The following is a 22,640-nucleotide window of genomic DNA, read 5'->3' on the forward strand; positions in this document are numbered from 1 at the left end:
AGCGTAGTGAAACTAGACAGTTTCCAACTGAAGCTGCTTGGAAGGCATGGATGGAGACTCGCAAGGGCGATCGAATTCAATGGGTTTGCCCCTGGTATGGCGTTGCAAGCATGACTGCAAGTACCATGAACCATTTTGGTGTAGCAATGATTGGTATCACTCAAGTTACCTTCTACTTTCCTGCTCGCTTTCAAAGACAGTTTGGGACTGAACAAACCCAAGTCTTGGGTAATCCTGAATATGCCGTTTCTAAGGCCCATGATGCCAACTTTTGTTGCAATGTTCTTCGTCTTTGGCCGAATCGGGTGATGTAAGATGTTGCTGAGAACTTTGCTGACAAGCTATTAGGTTCGTATAAGCATTGGTTGAAGAAAGACCTTTTGGAAGACAAAAGTGTGAAGAGAAGGAAGACCTAAAGATTGACAAATTGCTTATGCTTTTCGAAAGATTTTCTTCATTTGATTCTAGCTTTCATAGGTGAGAATTGTTTTGAACATGCTTTTCCTTTTTCCCTTGGAAATAATAAAACATTGGTTGCTTTATTAAGATGTCTTTGCCATGGTTTGATAATGAATATGCTTTAGGGACAGACCTAGAAATCTTGGAAGTGATAGTGATTACAGTAGCTGAATCTCAATCTGGAGACTAGCCTACGTATCCCATGGTTGGAATCAGGCCATAAACGTAGTTCCACAAAGATTTGTTTTGTTTTTGTTTTGACTAGGGTTCACTCGAGTATTTTCCTCTCCTTTTATGCTCTTGATTTAGCCTAAATGACCCTTGCGGGTTTTCAGTCTAGCAAGCAATTTATTTATACCTTAGTTGTTGCCTAAGCTGCCCTTGCGGGTAGTCCTTCGAGACCTAGCAGCTTGCTTTAATTTTTGCTTGGATTCGCCCACCCTTGTGGTTTTCGAGACCGAACAAGCATCTCTCAGGGGTAATACTTCCTCAGCTCTATCGATGTTGACTAGTGTTGCGAATTCCCATCCCATCCAAGTCTGTGATGTATGCTACTACCTCTAGACAGTATGTGTTTGACAAAGTAGAGGTCCTCCCCAATTTGGTCTAAACTTGCCCCTTGGATCCGAAAATGTGCAACGGATTGCTTTGAGCACCATATCCCCCACTTTTAATATCTCGTGGCTTCACCTTCTTATTGAATGCTCCGTGCGATTGCGGGCGTTGATACCCTTGCACATGTATAATGCCCTTAGCCTCACTTTCATCTAATAGTGCCAGCTCCTAGTAGCCGGTTTATAACCCACAGTCCTCTGCGATCATTGTAGTCCAGCCAGAACCCTTAGCGACGGTAGCTCTAGTTCAATAGGCCAAGATAGCTTCCATTTCTGTAGACCAAGAAGTAAGGGGTAGCACCCAGTTGAAGTCCTTTCGGCTCGTATGCGATAACCCCATAGTGCCAGAGGTAGGATTTCTGGCCAGTCTGTGTAGATGTCGGTAGTCTTCCGCAGAATCCTCTTGATATTCTTGTTTGCAGCCTCAACTGCTCCATTGGTTTGAAGTTGATAGGTGGATGACCGATGGTTATGTATCCCAAATTTAGCAAAAAGCTTCTTTGTCGCTCCTTTGAAGTGCTATCCATTATCACAGATGAACTCGTGAGGTACACCATACCGATAGATGATATTAGTGCGAATGAACTTGGCCACATGAGTGGTTTTTAGGGTAGCGTAGGAGGCTGCTTCTACCCATTTGGTGAAGTAGTCGATGGCTACTAGGATGAACTGATGTTTGTATTTTCCCTTTGGATTTATACTCCCAATAACGTCTATCCCCCAAGTGGAGAATGGCCAATGGGACGTCATGCTATATAATTCCATAGGGGGAATACGTATGCGATTAGTGTGAGTTTGACATTTGAAACATCGGCGGACATAGTCAGCACAGTCGGCCTCCATTGTAGTCCAGTAGTATCCCTGACGCAGGATTTTCTTTGCCATTGTTGTTCCATTCATGTGCGGTCCACAGATTCCTTCGTGTATTTCCTCCATTACACCTACGGCTTTCTCTATGGTGACGCAAAGTTGATTGGGGCTTAGGTGTGCTCTTCGATACAATGCTCTCATCCGCAGACTATAATCGGGTGGCAAATTTTCGTAAAGCCATCTTGTCCTTTGAGTTGGCTTCGGAGGGATACTCTCCCTCTTCTAGGAATCTCTTCACGTCTTGCATACCATGATTTTCCATCGTCGTCTCTCACCTTCTTCGGTGAAGGTGCCATTTGACCTTCTCCTCGTTCATGAGAGGCCGCATTATGAGATCCCCAGGGGTATCTCGACCATAGAGGCCAGTGTTGCTAGTGCGTCTGTAAATCTATTGCTCACTCGTGGAGTGTGCGTGAAGATGACTGAGTCAAATTGTGGAATTAGATCTTCCAGCACAGAGTGGTATAGCTTTCGAGGCAGTGTCTTCCTTGACCTTCCAGTCCTCCTCTTAGCTTAGGACACCACCAGGTTTGAATCTCCAATGACTTCCACCCTTTTTGCCCCTAGTTCCAGAGCTGCCTCCATTCCAGCAATGCAGGCTTCGTACTCAGGCATGATTGTTGGTGACTTCAAACCTCAGTTATATGACAGAGGGATATGAGAGTCGTTTGGGGAAACTAGCAATACCCCTATGCCATATCCTTGTTGGTTTGATGCTCCATCGAAGTAAAGCTACCAGGTGTCATTTAGGACACACAAGAATGTCTTCGTCGGGGAACATGAAGTCCTCTGCCTCGGCCTCTGTCACCAGGGTGGTCTACCAAGAACTCTGCCACAACCCTTCCTTTTACTGATTGTCCTTATCATATATTTGAGATCAAATTCTGCTAGCAACAATAACCACCTACCAGCTTTCCAATAAGTGTTGGCTTCTTGAAAAGATATTTGATTGTGGTCTAAACGAGAAACCAGTACTACCGGATGTGCTAATAGGTAGTGCTTTAATTTCTTCGTGGCCCATACTAGCCCCTAGCAGGTTTTCTCTAAAGGAGTATACCTTGTTTCGTAGTCCATCATCTTCTTGCTGAGGTAGTATATGGCGCACTCTACTTTGGCATCATTTTCTTGTGCTAGCATGCATCCCATGGATGTGTTTGTTACTGAGAGATACAGAATCAATGGCTTCCCAAAGATGGGTGGTGACAGCATAGGCAGATTCTGAAAATACTCTTTGATTGCCTCGAATGCTTGCTGACAGTCTTGACTCCACCCAAAATTAGCTCCTTTCTTCAAAAGCTTAAAGAGAGGTTTGCAGGTGGCTGTGAGTTTGGAAATGAATTTGCTAATGAATTGCACTTTTCCTAGAAAGCTCCTTACTTCCTTCTCTGTCCTTGGTGGTGATATCTTCATGATAGCCTGTATCTTGGAAGGGTCTACCTCGATTCCTCTTTGAGTGATGAGAAATCCTAGCATTTTACAAGTTGTTACCCCAAAAGTGCATTTTTGAGGATTAAGACGTAGCTTGTACTGCCTAATCCTCTCAAAAAAACTTCCGAAGTGCTTCATAGTGTCCTTCCCTTTCCTTCGATTTGACTATCATATCGTCGACATATACAGCCTCAACTTCTTTGTGCATCATGTCGTGCAGCAATGTTGTCACCATCCTTTGATAAGAGGCTCAAGCGTTCTTGAAACCGAATGGCATTACTCAGGTAGCAATAGGTTCCCCATGGCATACTGAATGTTGTCTTCTCTCTGTCTCTTTAGGAGACATCAGATATCTGATTATACCCAAACTACCCGTCCATGAAAGATAATAGTGCATGCCCTGCGGGTATTGTCAACAAGCTCGTCTATGTGTGCAATGGTTAGTCACCTTTGGATCTGGCCTTGTTGAGATCTCGAAAACTACTACAAGACCCTGATTCCCTTAGTTTTCTTCCGGCACAGGGAACGATGTTGGCTACACTCTTGAGGTTGGTGCGAGTCAGCGAGGAGAATAATCGGCTTGTGCTTAGCGGCTATTCGTCTTCTTTTATCTTTAACACCCAATTGGGGCACATACATTTAGCATTTTGACGAACCCGATAACTTCAAGCTGTACTCACAGATTAGTGAAAGAATCTTAGTCTGTAACAAATTTCTATGTCAAAATTCTAGTCAGATCCTTGAATCATAAGGTATACCCAATAACACAATCTTGGTATTCTTTAGCATCAAAGATAGTTTTTCACTTCTTTAACTATAAAGGTGTAAGCATGCTCAATTTTATCTCTCTAATTTGCTCCAAATTTTTTAGAATGCCAATAGAATTAATCGTGCTAATTATCTCTATCATGCAAAAAGTCAGTGTACAATTTCCAACTTCTCACGATTCAAATAAATGAATTCATCCACCACTTCAAACAATTCCTCAAAAAAATGAATATGAATCCACACATTAAGCTCATACCCAAAAATGAAATACTCTAAAAACTTCCTGCAACATTCTAAAATTCTCTAAACTACTAATCTTTATAAGATCCACATTCAAAATAAATATCAAGCTCTCGTCATTTTAGATCCACTTCGTCGCTAGACTCGAGTGATTGAAAAAGAGAGAACAGCTAGAGCTCATCTATGTTATATCTCTTAGCTGACATTCTAACTTACTCTTCAGAGTCAGTCAGCATTTTCTTTAATTTGAATTAGAGAGAGTAGTTAACGTCTATTACTAATGCACCCTTTCTTCATCACTATCATCCTCATAGCACTCTGATTCATCACCTGAGTTGATTGCTCAGACCTCTTATCAAGTCTCGAAAGGCCATTTATGGCTTTGCTACTTGTCTTTATCATCTGTTCTAGTTGAGCTTTATCGATCTCTGCACTTCGTCGGTGGTTGTTGACTTCTTTCATCGTGCCAGACCACATCCCCCACCAATTACCAAAGAACTGTGTCTGTGATGGGGTGGACCACCCCTTATGTCATCTGTTGGTCGACCCCCTCATCAAAGAGTAGGTTTACATGATTATTTCATCTAGTGGATCATTGTCAGCAAACTCTTCTTCCTTTGCTTCTTCAGCTTCAGAGTTGTTGACCTCATCAATTGTGCCAATAGTCGTCGGTAGTGCATAAGGGTCATAGAAGCTAGATTGGGACTTGCGAGATTCCCCTCCACCCCCCTCTTCTCCCTCCCCCCACCCATCCCCATTCTTCCCACCTCTTCAATTTTGCCTTCAACTTCTTCCTCATAGACTGTTCTTGCGAACATGACATGATCGTCTTCAATGACAGTTACCATCGACCGTTTTGGTTGATCCACCAGAGTGATGTATTCGGATGGGTCTTGTGCAGCAGAGTGGAGCGGACCAGACAGCTTGGTGACAACTTGAAAGTGCGAATCAAACATGAATAGTGATGCAGACCCATTTTTACCCTTGAAAATAATATTATTTTTAGTTAGATTGGTTTAACTTACCCTCTTCCTGGTTTGAGTTTTAAGAGGCGCCCTAAGGTTTAACCTTCAAAAGAAAACTTTACAACATACATATACAATGGGTGTGAGGAAGAACTTTTACAAGCAAATGCAAGTAGGTTCCTAGCCTGTAGGTTCTTATCTTATGTTTGATAAGTTCTATGGCTTTCTAACACAGGTAAGGTTTTGGGTAGTCTCAGGGTGCTTCGATGTCAAAGGGCACCAATCCTTTTATCAGCCCATTATAGGCGGCAATCGGGTGATTTCCTTTTTGATATACCACTAGGTACAAGTGACTGTGGAGTTTGCTGAGAGCCACCTAACATAGCCCGTGACATGCCAGGATATTAGGTGAATCTCAACGTTGTCTCGCTCGATGCATGATGATAAATGAATTAAATAAAACATGTGTTAGTCTTATGTCGAACTTTCTGATTATGGCTCTCAAGTTCCCCAGCGGAGTCGCCAAAAACTGTAGACACCTCCCGAAGTGGGGCATCGCCATACCAGATTGTTCATCGTTTGTTTGTTTGTTTTCTACTTCATAAACCAAGATCGTGGATATTCCCATGGCTAGGAATATCGCCACATGATAGCAGTTATCATCAAAACAAAGGTACAATAAGGGGAATGTGTTAGGAACCCCCTCTCTACCTAGTCGTGAGACTGTCCCATGAGTTGTTCGACATAGATTAATACATGCACTATTTAACTCTAACACGTAGTCTGTTTATTAGCCTTTAAGCAATTAATGGTGAGCCAATACTGTAATTGAAATCATGTATCAAAAAAGCAGAACAAAACAAATATGTCCCAGGGAAATGGATTCCGCGGTCGGTGAATAGCTGTCACAACCGAGGGATCCTCCTGGTTCAATGTATCGGCCGATGGATCGATGACCCTACCAATGTTCTTCCTCACACCAGACTATACGATTAGCAGATAATCAAAATCCTATGATTAGCATGCATAAACTGGAAGTAAAATGAACCAAAGGCCCCTAGGCCTCACCACCTTGATCGCTCAGTTGCTTGATTGCTTCGAATTGAGCGTGATTGACTGATTTGCTCTTTGAAAACCCTAGGGTTAAGGTTTGTATTTCGGGGTTTGGATCGTTGGATCGCGGCTGCCTTCGAGAGGTTGGGGATTTTGAAGAAGGGATGTGAGAGAGTATATTTGCAGAGTTTTGTGGCTTTTGGGAGTGATTGAGTGTATCAATTATTGTATTTTCGGAGCCCTAAGGGCTCCTTTATATAGGCACCGGATGACATTGCTCCAACCAATCACATTGCATGATTGAAATTGGAATTATAGGGCAACTCTAACTCCTCATGGTAATCTCCTTGCATAGCTCGAACGCATCGGAATTTGGCTGCTAGGGTTTTGTGAACGGATCAAACGATTGACAGAACGCTCCAGAATTTGGAAAATAGAAGATCTGACGGTCGATTAAAGGGTCTGGCAGCCGAGGAATTGATGTTGCGGTCGAGGGATAGACCTGGCGGCCTAGTGATTAATCTCTTAGGGAGATTTTCAAGCAATAGGCTTCACGGGTGAAGAAATGATGCTGAGGCTGTGAGATCAATGTTACGGCCGATAGAAAGATTCTCATAGGATTCAGTATTTTTGTCTGAAAGGTTATTTGGCTCTAGATTGGATCCTATAAGTGACTAGAAGTTCTCACCATAAGTCCTAAGGTTCACGAGAAGTCAATCAGCAATCATTGTATCCATATCATCATCGGGATGGTCCCCAATGTGGGACTTAAAATAATCGTTAGGCCAAATTGGGGTGTCTACAGGAGTACCACATGACAGTACTCCCGGTATATTGTATTATTTTACCTTAAAATAATACTCCTATATTTTTTAAATTCGTTCCATTATAGACGATATATACTCATGTTTATTTACAATGTCTAGGCTTATTTTGGACCAATAAGTTAATATGCTTATTATTTTTGTCTTTATTCAAAAAAAAATAGTATTTGTTAATTTTTCGTCAATTTTTTGTGGATTATTATGTTTCCATGAGGAGATAAATCTTAAAAGTAAAAAAATTATGATCGAAATTCAAAATTTTTGAATAAGACAAAAATAAGCCAATAAAACATTTTTTCGTCTTTATTCATAAAAAATTTGATTTTTTTACTTTTTTTATTCTTCTCGTGCTTGACGAAGAAATAATTCACACAAAAAAAAATCAACAAGAAACTAACAACTACGAAGAAAATTTTGATAAGGACAAAAAATAAGCCATTTGACTTATTAGGCTAAAATAGTGCTACTAATTACCAAATTTGTATCTATATTATGTACTACGTCCTGCTTTGTGCAATGTACGAAAATTATGCCCATTGAAGAGGACGTATTTTGTTTTAGGGCAGAGATTAATGTTGTTTCGATGGTTAGGGTGGGAATGTAGGAATGGTAGTAGAATAGTCATGAAGGTATAGTATAGTAGTATATTGCTTAAGCAAGGGGGCATAGAGTGGAGTGCAGTTTCTTTTTCTCAAATAGAATTATAGAAGAGCTTTCTAGAGAGAAAGGGGGTAAAGACAGCCAGTGTATCTGACCGCCCTTACTTCCGGCCGCGCTTGCAGCCTCTCCGGTGAAAGGTAGGTGACCGGAAGTGCAACTATAGTTTCGTCTTGGGTCGTATACTTCGGGTTTGAGGTGGATTTCAACGGAAGCAGGGCCCACGCATTTGGGAGAACTTTTAGGCAAGATTGATTTGGAGTTTTCTTGGCCTATTGCTTTGTCTAATCATAGTTTGGCACGGGCGACTCTTCTCTCAGGGTTTGCTTAATCGGTCAGATTTTATCTTTCTGCTTTGCTTTACTTAGTTGTCATTTTTCTGGATTCTGCAATTTTCAGATTTATGAGTTTCGATGGGTCATTTATGTTGGGTTTCAGTTTCGCTCTTCTAATTTTGTGTGGTAGCTTTGTATGGGGTTGTTTTTTCGGTGTCAATCTGCCTGGTTATGCTCATTTTGCTGTTAGTATTTTGTATGAGTGTTGCTCCTCTATGTGTGGATAGTTGCTTTCGTTTTTATGGCAAAGGGTATTAGATTGTCAAAAGGGTTCTTTGCGGGCTATGTTCGTAGTGGGCATCGCTAGTCTAAGAAGGCCAAGGGTAAGGGTATTGCTTATACCCAAGACATGGATTTGGAACGGAACCTTGCCATGGATATGTGTGCAGATGATTTTGACTTCGATTGGGGCTCGGATTTGTGGGTTGCTAAAGCTAAGGTTGTTGTTGTAGCACGACTCTGTGACATCTTTGATCCGAATTTCGAACCGTGTGAAGAAATGAATGATGCTTTGGACCAATCGGATTTATGGTGGTTGATAACTCATTTCATATGGGGTTTTCTAGGATTGGTTCTCAGTTTCATCAGTTTAAGGTTGGGGAGTCCTCGCAGGCTACCTCTTGAATGGAGACAGGTGATGCTATGGTGCCGAACTCTTTGCGTGATGGGTCTAAGAGTCATTGTGAGGGGATTTCTACTAGTAGGGCTGCTTTAGGAGGTTCTAAACCCGTTGTTAAGTCTGAGAAGGTTGAGGATGTTGCTAAGGTCTTTGATCAAACTGGCTGTGAGAAGTGGCCTCGTCGTGCAGAGTTTTGCCATCTTAAGAAGAAGGTCATCATGGGTCGTGATTTTCTCCTTGTTAACCGTAACTATCTTCAGGAATCGGATACATGTAGGAAGTTCCAGTTCTTCCATATGCCGAGTCTCTCAATCGTTGAAGTTAAAGTGAAGGAATTGTAACACCCCAACTTTTAGAAATAAGACGCAAGGAAGAATTATAAGAAAATAACAATAAGAGTAAGGAGCTAATATTTAGCGGGCCGCTTTCCGTTAGGATTTAGAGAGTATATTGATTCGTAACTCAAGGTTTATAAGAAAATTAGAGTATTTTTCTGTCTATGTGTCATTTTTTATTAAACTTTATAGATACCGTCCTAACCTTGTTAACAAGCCTCACAACACGAGAATAAGGCATGAGTACCTATGAGGCGGAGATTCGTAAAACAGAGTAATTCAGAAAGAGTCGGCATCGGATTAAATATCCCTAGATTTTATGAGATTATTCTAGATATACGTAGATTTTGGAAGATTATTCTAGATATTCTTAGATATACTTGGATTTTCTCTAGATTTTATTAGATTATGTTAGATAATATAAGATTATACTAGATATTAAAAGATATGGATAGATCTCATTAGATAATTCTAGATCTTGTAGCTTACTAGTATAAATAGGCCTCCCCTCCCCTCCCCTCCCCTCCATATACTACAAGCACACCCTTCACCAACACACACTACACTTGCACACACTACATACATAGCACTCGGCTAAGGAAAAGGAGGAAAGAAAAGAGAGAAAGAAGGAAAGAAAGGGAAGCAAGGAAATCAGGAGAGAAGGAGAAGGAAAAATAAAATAAAAGACCTAGTACGATACGGTAAATTACAGATGCAAAAAAGTGAGTTACGAATATACTCTGGTTACATAATATTCTTTCAAAATTGTAACAACTCCAATTTTCAGTAAATAAAAATTTCGTTGTTTATTCAAATTCTTAAATTTCTCTTGGATGGCTTATTAATTTTCTCGTTGATCTCTATTAATCCGTCATAATTAGATTATATCTCTTGGCATATATAGTTAGCTCCTAACCAATTAGTTAGAGAAATTTAACTACCAAACCATTTAGTTACCTTTTAACCATTACCCATTAGACGATAAAAGTTAGGAAAACTTTTATCCATTGGACAATAGGATTTCAATTAAAATATTTAAGTTAGATTTGTTAGGTACATAAATACAATTATATATATATATATAGATATATATATATATATATATATATATATATATATATATATATATATCCACAAGATTAAAAGGACATGTAGTCTTTCAAGCTCTTATTTAAGTATTCTTTTTATCCATTGGTCAATAACCGTTAGGGAAATTACTACCCCTTGAATAATAGAGTTAATCTTTCCAATAAGTACAAGGGTTATTAAACAAATTATTTTCTAGATTTCCCATGTGTTGATATACTAATATATATATCGGGGCGGTTCCGGGGACACCCAAAAAAACACCTAAAAAAACACCTCAAAGTTCCCGATCAAATTTTGATGATCCGAGCCGCTCAATGTGATCAGAACGTGATTTTAAGGGTACTCGCGAGAAATCAGCAAAAAAAATGACCGGTAAGGGCTTGATCCGAACAGTTTCGAACAGTTTTTTTTGAATGGTTCAAATAAAAACTGCTCAAATTAAACCTTTCCCGGTCATTTTTTTTGCTATTTTGTCGCAAGCACCCTTAAAATCACATTCTGCACACATTGAACGGTTCGGATCATAAAAATTTGATCGGGAACTATGAGATTGAGATTTATGGTGTTTTTTTAGGTGTTTTTTTGGGTGTCCCTTGAACCATCCCGTATATATATATATATATATAGGTGTATGTACTTTATATATTAATACCCTAGATTTCCTAGGTACACTAGTTCATTATTTTAATAGGAGACATGTGCTAAATTGAATTATTTTAATAGGAGATTTGACCTTATATTTTTTTATTGGATACTTGGGATCTACATAAATTGCATGGTACATACTAATATATATATTTGTGTACTTGGACTTATTTATATATATATATATATATATATATATGTATGTATATATGTGTGTGTGTGTGTGCACATGTGTTGAATTGAATTGTTTATTAAGAAAATCTTAGTTTGAAAATCCCATAGTACTCTAAGTACATTATTGTGTGTGTGTGTGTGTATATATATATATATATATATATATATATATATATATATATGAAGTAGTACTATGAGAGAGAGAAAGGGAGGGAGAGGCCGAGAGAGGGTGAGGGAGAGAGGGAGTGATGTGTGTGCATGTGTTGCTCATCTTTTAGCCAACCTCACACACAATCCTAGTACTACATGACAACCAAATCTTGAAATCTTCCTAAAATCTACCCTAGTACAAAATCTAGTCATTCAAGGCCTTTTACCCATTGGACAATAATTGCTAGGGAAAATTTTATCCCTTGGGTAATAGCCAAGACTTTTGCTATAAATAGCACCATTGTCCAACCATTCAACTCACACCTTCACCTAGCAACTTCTCTCTCTAGAAAAAGAATTGTGTTCTTACTTTGTTCTTCTTGTCCTTGAGCATTCTTGAAGTTCTTCCTAAGTTCTTCAAGAAACTCATCCTAAAACCCCTTTTCGATCCAAAATGTTCAAGTAGTTTAGTCAAGATCAAGTTTTGAGAAAAAATTTCTCTTTCGAAACTTTCGGAAGCATACCGTAGGAAGTTACTCCGCCCGATTGTCAACTTACTTTCCATAGTTGCCACTACCGCCAAGAAGAAAGGTAGAAACCCTAGTCCACTTACTCTACGTATAGTATAGAATCGTATGTTGAAAAGTAGAAATGTCCGTAAGTTCAAAGTATAATTTTTTAATCGTTTTCGTTAAAGTAGATAAGGTTATGATGTTTGAAATGCATGATAGTTAACAAACTTATTTTCGCTAAATGGAAGTTTGAGCATGTTGGAATAATCAACTTTTAACTTCGAATAAACATGTTGTTTAGAATTTTCCATAGAGTAAGATAGAACGGTTTTCGAAAGATTGGAATATGATCGCTTGAACGGAAGTATTCGAAATTTGATCTTTAAAAAGGGTTATGAGTATGCTTACGTAAATTGCTTGCATTACTTGTGGTATAATATTGAGTTGGATGATCTTGTTAGTTTAGTTCCAAGTTTTCAATGAATGATTTATGATTACATGTGAAGTCCTACCGCGGAGTCAATGCATGAGAACGAGACACGGAAATCGAGAAAGTTAGAAACATGGCACCTAGGGTGTGGTTTGTGAAAATGCGTGTTTTTGAAAAGTGAAATGTTTTGGAAACCGCAATGTGGCCGGACATGGTAGCCTATTGTGTGGTGTGTGTTTTGTGTGCCAATGGGAACCCGGGACAGCGGAACCATTGTGATGATACTCGGGAGACCGGAACGGCGGAACCGAGGTTGGGTATGTGGCTTGGTTATCTGTGAAGAGGAGCCAATGCAAAGTGTGCCAATGGGAATCCGGAACGGCGGAACCGAGGTTGGGTGTGTTAAAAATGGGTTTTTGAAATAATGAATGGGTTATGAAATAAGGAAAATGAGACACAGTTTACGAGATGTCGCGTAGGAGAAACTCACAAATCTTGGACACCAACGTTGATTGATTTTCGAATGCGGATGTGTCATTGTTAGTTAATTTGATTAGATAAGCATGCACCATGTGGAAATTGTTGATTTTACGATGTATTGTTTGTAAGTTAAGGGTTAGAGGGTTTGGGTTATTCTAATGAGCGTTGTAGCTCACAGTGTTGCCTTTTTGGTGACCCTGACATATTATATTAGTGGCGACGCCGGTATAATATGTCAGACCTCATAGATGAACAGTGTGAACTCTACACCTTGGGGGCCTTTGGAGCCGAAGAACTAGCCCGGATAGAGGAAGAAGCGGAGCAGTAGTTGGGAACCCTAGTTCCCTCCTTGTTTGTTTAAAAGTACTCTTATAAGACTATGTGATGTAATAATAAGCCAGACTCACTTTATTATGTAATAAAATGCCTTATTAACGTACCCAGAAATTGGGGGCGTTACAAAAATTGTTTTGTGAATATTGTTGTTGTTTTTTTAAAAATGTTATGTTGAATAAGTCTAGATATATATGTTATATATAAATTTTGCAAAATGAATTTAAAAACAAGCATCGGATTAATCTAAAAAGGAAAAGTGAATTAAACCTATTGATGTGATATCTGGGCAAAGAGCTTTGATCCATGAAGGAAAATACGATAAGGTCAAGATTCAGTTTATTTCTCATTAACACATCAGTAAGTGGAGGAGCTACCACTTATATACATCAACTAATCTAGATCCAGAATACGCCTAACTACTTTTACAACTAATTCTGTTTTAACAAAGATCTAATCCTCTACACCAAAGTCCACAGTGTGCTCACCTCCCTCATCCAACAACCTTTATTGAGATGGCTTAGTCACAGAATTTGATGACAACCAATCCAATGGTAGATAAGGATACGTCCGGTTATTCCTTGGATTTGATCATTTCCTTTGTTTTGCGCATGCTGGGGTCGCTCTTCGAGCTACCGGATATACTGCCCATGATGGATCTCTTTCGGTTTAATAGTTTTGAGCCTGAAAACTGTCGTTGGATTTTGAATTTTATGATATGTAGATTGGAAACTTGCGTTGTTGAAAAGTATATAATTATTGAGTTTGGAAACTCAAATTGCTCATCGAAAGGTTCATAATTATACCATGTTTTATTTGATTGTTCCCATGCGATTATGTAACATTTGTATATCGTAATTCTCACTGAAATAGCTTTATGGCCACCCATTTCAGATCACAGTGAGTTAAGGTGGCTCTTTCAATGATGGTGATTTTTATTGACGTGGCTATCAGACATTAGACAATGGGATTCAAATTGTTCTATAGTGATGGTTTTGGCAATTTGGAACTCGTGCTATGAGAGATTTAATAGTGCCAAGATTTGGATCCATAATTGTGGTCGCTTAAACGCCATTGGCGAAGTTTGTATTCGGTATGCACGATAGCCAGCTCTGAATGTATTTTAATAAATTCACGCTTCTGCTTATAAATTTTAAATATATTATAAAGATTATTGTAAATGGGAGTTTAAAAGGCTTTGGGTGATTTCATTTCACTAGCCGGTCATGTACCCTCCGGTTGGGTCGTGACAGGAACCCTCTTCTACTATTCATTTCTGTGGCATTCCCGAAGTCTTTATGCACCCGGCGGAGTGTCTTGGTGTCCAAGACCTTGATATTCCTTTGGTTAAAGCATCTAATTCTCTTTCGGCCCCCCAAGTGCAAGATGATCCAATTTTCCAGTTCAGCTTTTGTGTCCACTTATTTGACGCCTGAAAGTCGTCATTTTAGTTCTGATCATTCTTCTTCTGATCAGGTTGGTGATGTGTTGGACACTGTTGCTGGTCCTTAAAATTTGCGGTCAAAGAGAATTTTGGCTTTATGGCGTTATCATTCAGAGGATTTTGGCTCTATGATTGTTAACACTTCCGGCAATTGAAAAAGGAAGAAGGTGGATTGTGGCAAAGTAGGTGGTTGTAGTGCCAAGACTATGCAAAACCCCACTCCAAGAAAGCATAAACGGGAGAGGGTGATTGAAGATAGCTGTAGCGACCCTCATACTTTTCGTAGCCCTCAACGTCGTGCTTTCCATTGACTTTTCTATGTCATATGTTCCTTTTGTTGTTTGCATGTATCATTTTCAGATTGTGGGGTGTTTAGTTTATTTGTTTGTCACGTTGGGTCTTGTCTCTGATTTTGTTTGCTGGTTGTGTGTTGTTTGAGTATGGAGTTGATTGTATGGTCTTGGATGCTTGGTCAATTATAGATGTACTATTATTTTGATATTAATGAATTATGTTTGTGTTCGATAAAAAAAAAAAAAAGTAATTTACATCTGGATTATGTACTGCACAAACTATTTATAGCTAAAGGAGGTAGTTATTTGTAGCAAAGTTGATGGCAGTTAGGTATACGGTTCAAAAGTACTTAGAAAGCAAATCATTCACACCAAAAGAATTACAGCTCGAGATAGTGGGTCATTTGTTGACTCTCTCAAATCAACCACACATATTTTTGTAAGGTCATTCTCGCGCCAGCTTCCATTGCAGACAGAACTTTCAAGCCCCTACGCACACATGCTACAAGAAGCACCACCTATTACACATTAGGAATCAAGAAATCATAAATTGAAAAGTATTACCTGTATCATATTCATAAGGTATCTGAACTCACGATAAGACAACTTAATAACTGAAATGTAGATAGTACAAAATAGTTTTTTGCTTAAAGCTAATCATTCATGAGTTCTGACTCATAAGTTCTCAAAATGCATCATTTAAGGTAAAAATTACAATGAAAGACCTTTGCAAGTGTAATATTTTTTAAAATTCTATGTCCATTAATGCTATTATGCGTTTTTGCTCAAGTAAGTGAACACGGCAATTCGGAAACAACTATGCATGTGCCTATCACACACACGCACGAACGCAAGCATACACACCCATCTCACTTGAACAACCAATTATGACCCTAAACTTCTGAACGTAACTGAAACAGTAAAAAAGGTTGGCCCAAAAATCACAAAAAGCCAAATAAAGAGAAGAGCTGGCCTTCTCTGGTTTTAACCAATGTTATGAATCCCGTTCCGTACCGGCTGGTATCGGCCAGTACGTACCGGAATAGTGTGAAACCGGTAATCTAATCTTCCAATTCCGTCCCGACACCAATACCGGTGGTTACCGGAGAGTACCGGATTTTTCGGCCAATCTCGGCCGAGATGACAGTACCGCTGATTTCATCCGGTATGTTTCACCGCTTGAGTTGAGAATCTTGAGATCTCTACACTTCCAAAACCCAGCCTCAATGTCACTTGTATGCACTGGTGTAGCCCGAGATCTTCCACATCTGCTTCTCCGGCGAACGTCAAACCGTTTGCGGTGAACGTCGTCTCGTCTCCGGTGACCTCATTTCTTCCCTGGCGGTCTCGTTTACCTCGTCGATGAAAAACAGAAAAGGGAACATGTGTTATATGAGGATATCGATTGTTTGATGTGAATGAAGGATTGGGATGTTAGATATAGATACAGATACAAAGGGATGTAGAGAGAGAGGCGTGAGGCCGTGAGGGGGAGAGAGAGAGGGTTCTAGAGAGAGGGAAGGAAGTGGGTTTTTGTTGATCAGGGGATGAGAACAAGAAGTGACTAGTGAATTTGGTGATTTGGGGGGCTTGATCCCATGTAGCCATGCCCATAGTAATAAATATGCACCCACATGAGATGCTAAATGGTACTCATATTATAAGTAATTGTATATTTTTGGAGTTATAATTATATGTAATCGTAGTTGCGGTAAATTCGAAACGGTACCCGGTATTTGACCGGTACCGGTACGTACTGTTCCAGGAGAAAAATCGGTACCCTGACCGGTACGGTATTCAGAACTTTGGTTTTAACAGACCTTGAACAAAAACTAAGCAATCAGTTTGAATACAAATACTGCTAATATTACTAATAAATGCTCACTGAAGTAAAAGCAACCCTTCCCGGATTTCCAAAAAAGTGGCCGAAGATGCTTTAAAAACTAAAGTTTGATGCAGCACCTCACCAGCCTCTCTCTCTTCTATCCCAACAGTCGTGTTGCAAACCCAAGCAGTTGTTCCCTTACATGATCTCTTATCCCAAGCATCGTCTATAACAAAACAAGCAAAGGATTAGGTCTCCACGTTCAAACCCTCTTTGTTGTATAAAAAACAAATATCCTGACCCATTCTCAACATGTCATCCCCATCCACCAACCCATCCTTTTGTCCTTCCCTCCGCCGAGAATGTTGCCTCAGAGACCTACATAAGTTAACTGTTCCTGAAAAAAGACGTTAAGCATTATCAACATATCCAACAATTTTATCAAAGACAGCTTCATTCCGCATACGCCAAATGGCTCACATTAATAATACCGAATCTCGAATTGCATCCTCATCTGAAGCCAACTTTATCCACCCTGAAAACCATTCAACAAACCCCACCAAAGTCCCATAATCAAAACTAAAGCCCAAATGAGAAGCCCTCCGCACTCTTGTAGACACCTCAATCCGGACCTCGGAGGTTCTTTGAACGCCCCAATGATGAAATAAAAGAAACAATACATTTGAGAGCTTGAATAAGGATTTCCTTAACCCAAAAACCCAGATAAGCCCAAAAAGTCCTGGACTGGACCAATAATACCGCATGGAATACTTCTACACCACGTGGCGTAATAAAACTTATTACGCCGTACGAGGTCATGAGGTTAACCACGCGGCATTTTAGAAAAAAGTTCCGACTGGCTCTGTAAGCTGTCGGTCACGCCCGTTTGAGCCACAGCTACAAAATGGCTTAGCTAAAAAAGCACTTCTAACCCGCCTAGAAAGCATCTCCCCCATTTGAATTCAAAATCATTGGCTTTTGTCTATAAATACACCCCTCCACTTAAGAGAAAAGGGCCCCCTGGGCTCCCCAATCTTTCTCTCTCCTCTTGCCTTTACATCCCCTTTCCATTTCCAAGCCTTGAGAAGTGTTGTCCTAAAAAGACATTCTCTAGGCATTTTCCTTCTCAAAATGCTCCATTTTTCTCCTCACCATCCAAGTTAGTCTTTTACTCACTTTGAGACCTACCTACCAAAAACACCCAATAACCACTCACACCCGTATTCATCCTTTCTCACCCGATCTTGTCCACACTCATCCATTATCATCCATCTTCATTCAAGCTCAAGATCAAAGGTGAAAACCAAATTTCCTTGGGCTAGGCACTATCCTGGCCTTGAGGGGACTTTTTCCATAGTCAGGCTTAACCCCCTTCGAGTTAAAGACTGACTTAAAAACTATTATCAAAAACTAAAGTAGCCACTGTACTGGGCATACCATGGCGCGCGGCGTTCTGGTGCATCGCACGGCATAGTATACTCAGACGCGCAGTCTTTTATTAGTTACTGTTTATTTGTTTAAGCCGTTTGGATCATGGCTATTTTTCATCAAATTTGCTTGTGTTGCTGAGATACTTTCACCAGTACTTTCAGAACAAGACCATATCTACAAGTCACGTTTCGTTTCTGAAACAGGGTTTTCTTGATCACCTAGAGCGTTCGAATGCACCGAAAGTTGTTTTATCTCCATGGCTTGAAGAAATGGTGTTGTTTACGATGGGTTAGTAGTTATGAATTTTCTGATATTTTTAAGGAACGTCGCACGGGATGTACAATACACCGGGTGTTGTTCTGGGTACTGATGACAGTCTGATGGCAGAGCAGGTAAACCGCACGGTATCATAAGGTCGTGCACAGCATTATAGTAAGTCGTGCAGTAATGGTTCTGATCTGGACAGTTTGCTAATTAGTTATTTTTTTTATTTTACAACATCATACTCTTATAATTTCTGCACAGACAACACCACGTGCACGTTAACGTGATATATCTTTCCATGTTCCTTCCCCCTTACTTATTTATTAAAGAGTTCCATTTTTCAAAAGATGTACGAAATTTTCCCCCTTTTTAAAAAAATGTTTAGTGGAGACCGATTTTGCCGGGCGAGCGGGGTGCTTTTTCAACAAAACCTTTCTTGTTCGTAACGTGGCTCTCGAACCCAAAATCTCAACGTTTTCGCTAGGCCAAAAGCCTTTCTTTTCAAAATAAACTCTCGGTTTCTCAGATCATCCATCTCAAAAATTCGGGTGGCGACTCTTCGAGCGCGTCGAGCGGGGGAGCCCACAGTGGCGACTCTGCTGGGGAGGCTATATTATTTGAAACTTTGGAACTTTTCTTTTTTTTTTCAAAGAATTGAATAATTTCGAGAGCCAAGCTTGAAAGACATTTTCAAAGGGGATTTTCAATATCTTTTGGAAAGTAAAACTCTTTTACCCTGCGCACTCTGCACCACACAAACCTCGCTAGTGTGTTCTGGCAATCTTACCCGATTCGCTGGTGATAAGCTTTCCTGGGATACCTAGCAACCCTCGACCATGATGAGCCATCTTACTGCCCGACCATTGTCTTGCAATACACTTGACAATGGGAAGTACATCTTGGCTCTAGTCCAGGGAAACCTGCTGAGACCAAAACCGGTCTTTGCACTTGTACATAACCATAGAATCTTCCCAATTAAGACAGGAAAACCCTGCTGAGACCAAAACCAGCCTTTGCACTTGTACATAACCATAGAACCTTCCTAATTAAGACAGGAACTCGCGGTTAGGACTTATGTGATATATCTTGTTTACGTGCACCTCTTTTCTGTATGAACATATCATTCATGCATCATTGCATCTTGTAGGCTAGAGGATAGGGTTCCCTTAGGATTCTTCTTCTCCTTCCGGTCAGTCTAGGACACTCTAAATCCATGGAGTTTGAAATACCTCCGGTGTTTGTCGTGCCCGAACGACTCCCTTGATCTAGGACTAACCTTAAGTGTGTACGTATCTGGATTCCGGCAGTCATATTGCTCTGCCTCGGATGGTCAAGGTAAGGAGATTGGCTCTGGTTTCGAAGCATTTGAAATTTAACCTGTCTCACAGCACCTACCCGAATTATCGAAAATATTTTGTACGAACACTTTAAGTGAGGTCTGGATCACGGTAGGTCTTAGGTTTAGTCTTTAGAAGGCACGCAGAAGGCAGGGCGAGCATCCGAGATTAGTTGTGAGTTGATCCTTTTTGCTTTATTGCTAGCTCTGAAACATTGGTCGCCTGCGAGAAGAAACTGTACCCAATTGGTTTCGTCCACTCAAAAGATTGGTTCGCATAGACACCCTGGAAGGCACTCAACTATTTGAGGTTCAGGTAGTACATGAAGGACAACAATCAGCAGAAACATCACGAGAACCCTTAATAGAAATCCCACCTGAAAATCCCTTACCAATGGTTGATCAAGGAAATGGGGTAGAGGAGCTCAGGCAAAATATGGCCGCTTTGGATGCCCAACTCAAGCAGTCCCATGCCAATGTCGACGCACAACTCAAGGCTTCCGTTGCATCCATGAAGAATGACATGATCATGGTAGTGGAAACTATGCAAGAAATTAGTGATAAGCTTCAAACCAAGCATCTTCCATAGTCTGAGCAGCCCAAAGAAGAAGCGCCTGTTACAGATCCCAAGTTGGCCACTCTTATTGCCAAAATCAGCAAGCTAGAGGAGTTTGTTCAAGAAACCAGGCGACTTGGGAAAGGAGAGGTCAATATGAACAAGCTGTACTTATTCCTGAACGCCAAACTATCGGAAAAATTCAAAGGCGTGGACTTTGCGAAGTTTGACGGCACTGATGATCCAAAGGCGCACCTTCAGGGGTATGTTGGCTCTCTCACCATGCGAGGAATCGAAAAGGAAGCTATGGTGCAACTATTCCATGAGTCTCTATCTGGTCCCACCTTGCAGTGGTTCCTTACTCTCGAACCATCCAAGAAAAGGACTTAGGAAGATATTGGGACAGCTTTTGTAGCCCAATATGACTTCAATGTCGATCTGAAAATGACCACAAGGGAACTTGAAAGTACTAAAATGGGTGAGAAAGAAAGCTTCGCTGATTTTGTAAAGCGTTGGAGAGCCAAGGCCGCTCAAATGCAAAACAAGCCGGATCTTAAGGAACAGATACGAATCATAACAAAAAACTTGCCAAGCTCCTTTGCCCCATACATGCTTCTTTCCCAAGCCGCCCCAAATTTTGAAACTTTCTATGACTCTGGGTTGGCTATGGAGGAAGCCTTACGAATGGTACCTTGGAGAAAAAGGAAACGGGATCAAAGTCCAAAAGACCATACTCTGGTAACAGCAATGTTCTTTTCGGGAATACCAATCAAGCCAGAACCTCATCCACCAAACCCGCAGAAATTAACCAAATCTCCGAAAAACCAAAATCTCAAAACCAAGCCTTCACCCAATTCAGCACCCCCGGATCTACATTACTTAAGAAACTCACAGAAATCGGGGTGTTGAAACCTCTCCAACCACCACAAACCATTCCACCAAACCTAAACCAAAGTGTTTACTGTGAATTCCACCTTATGCCTGGCCATACTATCGACAACTGCATTCGCCTTCGTTATGAGATCCAAAATCTCATTGACAATAAGGTTGTTGACACCCCTCCTCCAAATAAACCAAATACCATCTCAAACCTTTTACCACAACATAACACCCCTTTTCGTGTCAACCAAATCGCCCTAACCCCAGACCAAGCCACCCAAAGTTTTAACCCAACCTTCTTCATTACTCCTGATACCGAACCTAAATCGATTATGGAAATTCCTGAGGAAACTGCTCTCTGCTTTCTGTGGGAATGGGAAATACGTGGGGAGACCTCATTTCTGATTGGGAAGAATTTGAAGCAATCAATTTTCAAAGGGATGTTGAACTGCCATTCGAGCCTGGATGGGAAGTTGATTGGCAGAATGTTCATGCTGACCCTCTCGATGGACTTTATCTATACATGATGCTCAAAGGCCAGAACAAGAACTATCAGATCCCTCAAGAAGCTCCTAAATGGAAATGGGACCCTACCCCAGATGAGTATCAGCTTTTAGCTAGAGATGACCCGCTGGATATGTTCTCTCTACCTACAATGTTTGCTGAAGGATACCAACCCGAGATGGTAGCCTGCAGTTGGCCAAAACTTGCTCCACTTCACCTGAACTTCTACCATTACTATGATTTTGACAGCAATGTCGGCCATACCCCATGGCATCCGAATCCAGGATTCCTAGAGCCTGAGGAAGAGGTAGCCAGTAGTGAGTTTAACCCCATTGATTACATTATGGAAGAAGTTGAATCAAAACCATTGGTCATCTTCCCGGAGGACGTTGATGTCGCCATGATAAACTTGTGGGATGACAAACCGGGGACCAAAGCAAGTCCATGGGCCAACTCTGAAGTCATCGACATAAAAGTAGGAACTGAGGAATGGATTGTGAACAAGGCAGTAATGGAAGCTGAGCAATGGAAGCCAGAGGATATTTGGGAAGATCTGGTTATCGCCAATCTAGCATCCAACCTCCAGGATACCACCATTGGAACCAAGCGCAAGGCTCCCATTGACTTATGGAGTGAAAAATCAAAGTATCGCCAGATTGACCATCTGACTAGGAGTGGCCGTGTCTATCAACCTCTTAACCACCAAACCGGAGAATCCTCTAACTCTACAGCTCCACCAGTTAAAGAGCCCTCTAACCCTTTTATTACCCCAACCAAAAACATTTTCCAACCTTTTGCTCCCCCAGCCAAAGAGTCCTCTCGTCCTGAGAAAACCCCCAAAAGAATGATCAAACAACAACTTAAGCAGACTCAAGCTAAAATGTCTGTTTGGGATGTACTTGTTCACTCCACTCGCCATCGTAAAGGACTCATTCAAGCCCTTTTCCCATGTAAAAGTTCCTTCCACCATAACCCCCAATGAGCTTGTGGCACTCATCAAAACCATACCCATTAAGCATGCCAGAGCCTTCACCGATCGAGACCTACTCGCTGAAGGAACTGATCATAACAAGCCACTCCATGTCACCCTGAAATGCCGTGATAAATGGGTCCCAGTAATCCTAATTG

General features: G+C 40.6%; 1 protein-coding gene and 1 long non-coding RNA gene across 2 annotated transcripts; one reads left to right on the plus strand and one right to left on the minus strand.

Annotated features, from left to right (window-relative positions):
* Positions 1 to 2,972: 2,972 nt before the first annotated feature.
* LOC131298671 (uncharacterized mitochondrial protein AtMg00860-like) lies at positions 2,973 to 3,509 on the minus strand. Its single transcript, XM_058324145.1, has one exon. The coding sequence runs from the start codon at positions 3,507 to 3,509 to the stop codon at positions 2,973 to 2,975; it is 537 nt and encodes a 178-aa protein (XP_058180128.1).
* Positions 3,510 to 9,726: 6,217 nt separating this feature from the next.
* On the plus strand, positions 9,727 to 14,131 carry LOC131299177 (uncharacterized). The gene is made up of 2 exons (XR_009190649.1): positions 9,727 to 9,889; positions 13,875 to 14,131. It is a non-coding gene; the product is annotated as an uncharacterized LOC131299177 (long non-coding RNA).
* Positions 14,132 to 22,640: the final 8,509 nt, after the last annotated feature.

This window comes from Rhododendron vialii, chromosome 8a, assembly GCF_030253575.1.
Source record: "Rhododendron vialii isolate Sample 1 chromosome 8a, ASM3025357v1".
Taxonomy (NCBI): domain Eukaryota; kingdom Viridiplantae; phylum Streptophyta; class Magnoliopsida; order Ericales; family Ericaceae; genus Rhododendron; species Rhododendron vialii.

Bases quoted from the DNA above. Each gene is read 5' to 3' on its own strand.
- LOC131298671 (XM_058324145.1), bottom strand. From the start codon at position 3,509: ATGAAGCACTTCGGAAGTTTTTTTGAGAGGATTAGGCAGTACAAGCTA.